Source organism: Cryptomeria japonica, unplaced genomic scaffold (genome assembly GCF_030272615.1).
Source record: "Cryptomeria japonica unplaced genomic scaffold, Sugi_1.0 HiC_scaffold_632, whole genome shotgun sequence".
Taxonomy (NCBI): domain Eukaryota; kingdom Viridiplantae; phylum Streptophyta; class Pinopsida; order Cupressales; family Cupressaceae; genus Cryptomeria; species Cryptomeria japonica.
The window spans coordinates 24,532-33,013 of record NW_026729432.1 but is presented as its reverse complement, the minus strand read 5'-3'; the positions used below and the strand labels follow the sequence as shown (position 1 = coordinate 33,013).

The window sequence follows — 8,482 nt, the reverse complement described above, 5'->3', positions numbered from 1 at the left end:
CCGTCTCCCTCTCCTTCCTCAACAGCTTCTACAACACCGCCTATGTTTGAAACCCTAGCGCCGTCGTTGTTCTCCATCTCCTTTTAACCTTTTGTTTCTTTTTTTTTTTCATTTCAATATAAATGTTATGAATATTTTATGATAAAAAATTACCTTGGCGAGATTATCTTTGCGAATCAAATTTCACACTCGTAATATTTCTCATGTTGATGTAGGTATGTGCATACAATTTTCAAATGTAGATTAAAAAATATCAATGATTCCAAAGTATTGTAATGAATTCACAAATCAATTCTGACGTGTGTATTAATAATAACGCATGCTCAAAGGTTGGGTAGAATATTATTATAGTGCGAACAGTTAATTATTTATATAATGGTAACAAAAATTCTATGTACGAGAAACTATTCATGATTATGTGGTCTAGAAAATAAATGTTTTAATTTTGGCTATATTTTCTTTTAGTTGCAGGAGCTATTGTCAAAGAGTGTATTAGAAAGATCTATACAATGGAAAACAAAGGTTCCAAAACTTTTACAGAGAAAGCCTTTGCGTAAATTCCTTACAGATGAATGAAATATTTAACAACTTTGCATGGTTTTTTCTTCATCTATCAATGAAGAGAACTGAACATTTTATCTTTGTGGAATTAGTTTTGCAAATCAAACATCACACTAGTGTTAAGATTTCTCATGTTTATGTAGGTATGTATGTTGAGGCAATTTTCAAATATAGATACAAAACATCAATGAACAATTAACACTTTTATACAATGATAACAAAAATTCTATGTTCAATTTTTCGTCGAGAAGCAAATAAAATACAATCCCACAAGACAATCTGCATTTTAATAAAGAAGGCCAATGCATCTCTACCGGAAAGAAGCTTCCATGAAAATAGCAGAGAAGAAATCACCATTCCATTCTATATCGAAAGGTAGTTAACCTCCATGACAGTGCTCGATTGACAGTTATTTCAAAATTGTAAAACCATAATTGAACACTTAAAAGAAAGCATCGACCTTTAGCTCATTATTACAGCAAAAACACAAAGTTTTTTTTCTAATCAATTGCGAGGAGGCTGAAATTGGAAACCCAAAATGTAAGCCAACATTGAGAAAGTGAGAAAGCTTTACAGTTAGACCCAGCTAACAGGCCTAGGACATACATCTTCCTATTGAAGTATATCTAAGTGGCACAACTGCCATTGACAAATAGTGCAACCCTCCCTGTTATCATCATCAGTGTGAGATATTATTAAGTGACACTGACACTGCTGCCATTGAGATCTTGATACTCCATTTAGCAGTATAAAGTGGGATTGGCGATAAGATATTCCTCCACCTGCTTGAACAAACCAGTGTTGTTGGCCTTGATCTCCTCAATTTTGGCTTCATCCTGGGGAACACCAGGTAGGCTATCGTAGTTGCAGGTAAATGTGGTAATGCATCCACCATTACCCCCTGGTTTAGGGGTGTATTTAATCTTGTGGCTTACTGACGCTACCTTTTCCCCCAACATTCCTCCTTCCACAAGGCTGTAACCATAAACCAGGTTGGCCTCGTCAACTAAGTCCACTTTCTCTTTCATATAGCTAAAATCTTTGTTGGCTGCAATAGCAATTACAATTTCATATCGTATTATTAGTAACAATGTCTCTGGTTCTTATGATTCAAAACTTCATCGAAAAACAATATCTTCAGCTGTTAAAATGGGACGTACAACTTAAACATGATGCAAGTTTAGAATAGTGAAACCAAACCTAAATGTTACTTACCAGGAGTGAAATTAACGTGTCGAATGGTACCAACTCCTCCATCACCTTGAACAAGTGTGATGCCCGATATGAGGCCTGGTGCTTGCTTTGGCAATAAGTTGTGGGTGTCCACAGTTGCTTTCCACAGCCTTTTTGCCTCCACTGGAGACTCTATTTCAATGCTGAAACTTCCTGCCACCATCTTCTCTTCTCTTCTCTTTATCTCAAGATTTCTACAAAAACTCTTCTTCGAAATGCTTGCCTTCGTTCGTTCGGTGTGGTGTTTTGTATGAGAAGATGTATGTATGGTATTTATAGAGTGAATTGCAAGAGCTCTATTACTAATCTTTCTTGTGAACTGATTTTGATTGTTTAGTCAAAGTAACGTGCCCTTTCTCATTGACTGACTTTCGAAGCAGGCACAGAAAACAAAAGATTCGCCACAACAACAAACCAGTTAAAATTACCAAAGCATTTGGACTTTACTAGGTACCTACCGACTCACTTTATCACATTGAGCGGATCCTCATCACACGTTTTGAATGTTTTACTATTGTTCTGGAAGCTTCCTCGCTCCACTCTCATTAGAATTCATACGATGTTGTAGCTGGACAATGAATATCTTCAGATGTGCGTAGGCAAGCAAATGAATATTATCTATGAACATGGCAATTTCTTTCCATTTGCATTTCAATTATTTATAATAAGTAATTTAAATTTAAATAATTATAATATGTATTAAAGAAAATTTAAAATAAAATATAGAGACCATGTCTAATCTTTAATATATCAATGGTTATTACTAAGTTTTCCGTTTTTAAAATGGTACAATAGATGAGTAGATATCAATTAATATGATGAGAGTTCGAGAAGTTAGATGTATTATTTTACACACTAATGAATTTAATTAATTAATTTATCTTTTACATTCATTTGAGAATCCGAAGATACTCAATCCCTAGTTATAATGAAAATGTTGATATGTATGCCACCTTGTTTGACCATAGACAAGTAAAATAACGATCTTTGAAGCACCTCTAGATTTGGATAGTTTGTCAAGATATGGATGGTAGAGATCATGTCTTAGATTGGAGTCTAGGATTTTCTTGTATGTGGGAAAGGATAAGTAGTATTCAAATATGGAGTATATGATTAGATCAAGTGAATGTAAGTGATAATAGCTTTATTGTAATTGCGAAATGAGATGCAATAAAGTTGAGGCCCGAAGAGAATGTAATTGGATGAAGGCGATCAAATCGTGAAATGAAGGGTTGAGATAAACTTGTCTCGCATGGAGAGAGGACATTTACACACGTCTGGGTCCCTCACAGGAGGATAATCAATATTGAACTTGAATTGAGTGTGGATGTGTGAAAGATTGTGTTTTGCATTTCAGTGTTGAGGTAGAAATGCATTATTTTATTCTTAAAATGAGGAGATGAACGCGCCTTACCCTAATTAAATAGATAGAATAAATCATCTAATTACTTAGTGATGAAGGAATGTTAATGTAAACATTTAAACATGATTTAATTAACTAATTATGATGGGGAGCTATCTCAATTAATTAAACAAGTATGATTTTCCTAATTAATATGTGAGGAAAGATGGTCTAAAGAATTAAATATTGTTTTTCGTTAGTTAGTGAATATCTGGTAAAGGATTATGATGTGAATTGATGAAATTGTGAGAAATGTTAGGTTGAAATGTGCAAGGGAATTTTAACTATCTAAAAAAATATGAACCTCTTTAAATATATATAATTCAATGTATATTAATGATTCAAGTTGTGCTTACAACATGAGAATACGATACCATGCAGCTTCATATCTTATACCAAGTGAATGACACAATACAAGATCAATTAAACATTTTCACTAGGGAAAAGTTAACACGAATAATACAAATAGTGATTTACATCCCTTACATGTAATGGGTAATTTCAAAAAGATGGGTAACTAAAAGGTTACCATGCCATTTCTTCGTACCCTAATAAACATAACGCAAGTGCATAATCATTTGAGTGAATTATAACATGAGTGAGTTATAACCTAAGTGTGCTCCAACACACTCACTTTATGTTTGCTTCAAATGAAAAAAGGACTTAAAGATGAGTTCATTTCAACTTTGCCTCTCAACAAGAAAATGCGATCTTGCAAACATTTCAAGACACACTCGCATTGTGGGATAGATTTTTCATTACCATTTACATGCCAAATAATTGGCAAGTTGTTGTCATAATGCGATAATAAAATTAATTGCATTGGTTTTAGGCTTATCTTTCTAATGAAACATGTAACGATGCTCCCTTTTAAAACTATTGAACATAAACCGGAAGATATCAAATAGTTTTTGCACGATCTTCTTTTAGGAGCATCTTATGGACTTACTCCTCCAGATTTTATAAGGTATTTACTTCCTTTCAAAATACGTTACAAATTAAATCTCAAATGTGCTGTAAAATTTGTGCCAAATTTAATTTAATTATAGGCTTATGTCTTCCAGTTTTTTTTTCTTTCTCCTTTACAAAAGTCATCTCGTTAAATATAATCTAAAATTGATGATGCAAGAAGTACTTTGTTCTTTTTTGTTTAAAACCATACATATTCAAATGCAAGACCTTTATTTTTCTTATTAGCACTGACCAAGAATTACTATTTATTGGTAAATACCAAATACATATTCTATTTGCAAGGGACACTGCACAGGTTATCAGGTGTTGTCACTGATGGCAACCCAAGTCCGTGATCCCATTCGCATAACTTCATTTGATCATATCGGAAGTTTTATTGGTAATTTGCTTAAGTTCGGCAAGCCTAGGACAAAGCATCTGACAGTGTTCAGTATTTATGTCGGGATTTCGTTTCAGGTTACCATTTTATGTTGTGGATCTGAAGGAAGGTAGATGGATGTCTGGAACATATTATTCCAGAGTTTTGGTCTCTGGTGGTGATTGGTGTGCATTATGCAAGCCTCTGAGTACCGGGTTCCGGTCCGTCAGTCTAGGACAAGCCGACTTGTGTAGTTGATCGTTGTGCAGATTTGATCGAGCGGTTTCGGTGATTGGTTTTGTGATCCGAGAGGTTTAGCCGACAGTTTTGATAACGTGTGAGCAATTGTTTTGGTCCGCATTACTATTTGTGCTCGAATGTACTCCACAGTTCATACACATTTCAATAATATTCTAAGTGTTCTTGAGCCAACTAGCGATGGATATGATTTCATGTTGCGGATATATATAATCAATGTTTTTAATCATTTTAAGCATAAAAAAAGGTGTTGGTGATCGATTGTGCGCAGTTTCACATGCGCGGGATTGATATCTATGCTTCAAATTCATAGATGAACAACCTGACAGAGAAGTAAGAGATAAAGTGTAAGAAATCAGTGTTTCGTAATTAAACGAAACTCTACTTGGGAATTTGTAGATGTTGTTCTTCAGTTCGGACATTTCAGTTATCTTTTGTTAATGATTTTTTAGGCAATGACCCTCCTTTTGAGAAGTGAGCTCTAAGCAGTATGCCTAAATGCATGTGCATTGCCATTGTGAAACCTTTATTTGAGTATACTCATTTTGTGGGTTCATCCCTACCGTGGATTTTCCCCTAACACAGCTTCCACATATAAAATCCTTGTACTATGGTGTTGTGTTTGTTCATTTTATGTTCTTGCATGTTTATTTTGATTAAATGCATTAAATGGTTAAAGGAACAGATTAATAATATCAAAGTTTGCAGAACACTGATCCACCCACCCGCTCCCCCCTCAATGTTCCTTCATTCCAACATATTCTAGATATAAATACAGTAGTAGATCGTGCATAACCTCGATTTGATCATATTAGTGTTCTTGTAAAAAAAATTGCAAATCAAAGAACGAATCCATCCTACCAAATTTTCATTGTGCTTCAAATTAATTATCCCATGTATTATTTACTTTATAGATTCATTTTATTTCGTAAAGAAAATTCAAATAATAATTTAAATTTATAAATATTTTAATTATATGTATTTAAATAAGACAAAGTGCATTCAATAAGTAGCATTGAAAATGAAGACAATGATATCATTAATAGAATAAGTCATAAAAAATTCCTTAAATGATTAAAAATATAATGAATCAAAATCTTCTACAAATTAAATTAAATTATTAGTCTAATTAACATTATTATATTTTGTGTGACATTATTGTCTATAATATTCAACCAATTTGAATTCTTTTAGTGAATACCCGCAATAAAGTGGTTGAAATTTCTAATATCTTTTAGAATATTACTAGATTTAAAAAACAACTGATTAAAAGATCATACAAAGGTGATTGTTGAAACATGAATTTTTTAATTATTGCTTTCTTTGGGACAATGCATTAGGCGTGTATATAATTTGATATAATAGGAAATGGATAATATTAAAGAGAAGCTATAGTTTTGATATTGGGGAGCAAAGCTCAAACCAGAACTACTATGAGAACTAAGACTCTAGCATAATTTCTTCCTGCAATAGGGTTGTATGGGTCACCTTTGAGCATGGTGATTCTTCCTTTGGGCTCTGCACTATGTACACTCCCAATGTTTATAGGGATAGATCTGACCTCTGGCAATGGCTTTCATCCCTTCCAGATATCCCTTTAATCCTTGTGGGAGACTTTAACATGGTTGAACACAAGGAAGATAAGTTAGGGGGGGCCAATGTTGAGTGGAAAGAGGAAGAGAAGTTAGATTGGGTATGATTGAAAAGCATTAAGAGACTCTTTGACCCCTTGGAAGGTTTAAAACAAGCGTATAAGGGCATATGGTTTACGTGGTGCAATTATCAAAAAGCTAGAAACGGGATTTTCTCTAGATTGGACAGATTCTACACCGACAAGGATGCCTTATCCTTTGTCCTGGATCAACAAGGATGCCCAATGATTGTGAGGCCTTCTTCCCTATCTGGCCATCACCCCATTTTTGCCAATCTTGTCTTCAGAAGTTCTAACAAGACGGATAACAAAAGTGGTGGCAAATTCATCCTTAACAGTAAATTATTACAATACCATGATGTTTCGGCTACCATTCATATTGCGAGATTGTTCAATAAATGGGATTCTCAAGATATCTCTAATATTACTAGTCGGAATACCTCGGTGTCTAACTAGCAGAAGGTTCTTTGTACCATTGGTAAGAAAAGGCCAAGGATGCTAGACAGCTGGAGCTAATCCTCTCCTCTAATATGCATAAGGCAGAGTAAGACATTCAAAGAGACCCCAACAATTCACATCTTACCCACTTGGTGGTTGTGGCTAGAGATAAACTCGGGAAACTTCAGCATGTTCGAGCCATGGGAGCCAGGACTAGAGGTAGGATGTCGTGGTTGTCTCAAGGAGATAAAGGATCTAAATTCTTCTTCAACCTTCTTAACCAGAAACAGTTCAAGGAGAATATAGAAAAGTTGTGGGTGGTCAGCAGGGAAGTCTCTCAAGAAGAAGAGATCATGGATGAATTCTTTTCTATACAAGATATTGTTCTCCTCAGAGGATTCTCCCGCATCCATGCTTGCTAGAGACCAATGTTGGACTCTTTTACCTAAGCTTCTCTCTCTTCAAGAAGGTAAGATTTTTAGTAGGCCTTTCTCGGTTGAGGAGATCAAAGGAGCCATCAAATATTTGGATAATGATAAAGCCCTCGGTCCGGATGGGCTTACCAATGAGTTCTATAAGGCTAATATTAGCTGGATTGTGGATGACTTACTAGAGGTATATAAGGAAGCTACTAAGACGGGGTCTCTGGGTGCTGACATTAATAGAGGCCTTATCAAACTTATCTAAAGAAGGGGACAAGGCTCTTATCAAAAATTCGCATCCTATTACACTACTTAATGTATCCTATAAGATCCTTATGAAGATGATTGCTATTAGACTTGAAAATATCCTTCCTGAGTTTTTTTGTATCACTCAGACTGCATTTATTAAAGAGAGATACACCTTGGAGAACCTCATTACTAGTTGGGAGGCTATGGAGTGGGCTAGACTTTCGGATCAAAAGGTGGCCATTTTTCTTTTGGACTTTGGAAAGGCTTACGATAGGATTGAATGGAGCTTTATTTCCATGATGCTTAAAGATTTTGGTTTCCGTGAGGTTTTCTCTCAATATGTTCAGGTACTCCTTAGGGATGCTCATTCCCAGGTAGAAGTTAAAGGGTTGATCTCGTAGCCCTTCAAGCTTAGTACATCTATTTGACAAGGGTACCCTCTATCCCTTGCTCGCTTTGTAATGGCCTCTGATGCTCTATTTTACCTTCTTAGGGATAACTCTCTCTCCCCAAGGGTTAGAGGGATCTCCCTTTCGAATAAGTCTAAATTGATTAACATTCAGTTTGCAGATGACTCTGCACTTTTCTTTGAACTTTCCTAGGAAAACTTGAGTGCTTTATCTCCCAAGCTCACCTTGTTTTGTGATGCTTCACGGGCAAAGATTTCCCAAACCAAATCTACTATACTCAATTAGTCTAAGTGACCACCAAATTGGCTCTCCACCTATGGGTTTCAAAGGGGATGACCTCACACAATTTTCAGATACTTGGGGATTTCTTTCGCAATCTCTCCTTGCCTCAAAGATATGTGGGTGTGGATTAAGGGCAAGATTGACACCAAACTTACCAAATGGAACAAACAGTACCTCTCACTGGCTGGGACAGTACAAGTTTGTCAAAAGATTATGTCAGCCTATAGTATCTACTATGCCTCTGTA

The 8,482-nt window shown here is 35.3% G+C and overlaps 1 protein-coding gene across 1 annotated transcript; it reads right to left on the bottom strand.

The window, feature by feature from the left end:
- Nucleotides 1-1,111: 1,111 nt before the first annotated feature.
- LOC131071825 (pathogenesis-related protein 1-like) lies at nt 1,112-2,023 on the bottom strand. Its single transcript, XM_058007785.2, has 2 exons — nt 1,777-2,023; nt 1,112-1,609 (listed from the first exon to the last, which is right to left on the bottom strand). The coding sequence occupies exons 1-2, from the start codon at nt 1,955-1,957 to the stop codon at nt 1,302-1,304; spliced, it is 489 nt and encodes a 162-aa protein (XP_057863768.2). The 5' UTR covers nt 1,958-2,023; the 3' UTR covers nt 1,112-1,301.
- Between the last annotated feature and the right edge of the window lie 6,459 nt (nt 2,024-8,482).

Excerpts from the sequence above, each read along its gene's own strand:
- LOC131071825 (XM_058007785.2), bottom strand. The coding sequence starts at position 1,957 with ATGGTGGCAGGAAGTTTCAGCATTGAAATAGAGTCTCCAGTGGAGGCA. Across the intron at positions 1,610-1,776 it reads ACACGTTAATTTCACTCCTG|CCAACAAAGATTTTAGCTAT; the intron begins GTAAGTAACATT and ends TTGCTATTGCAG.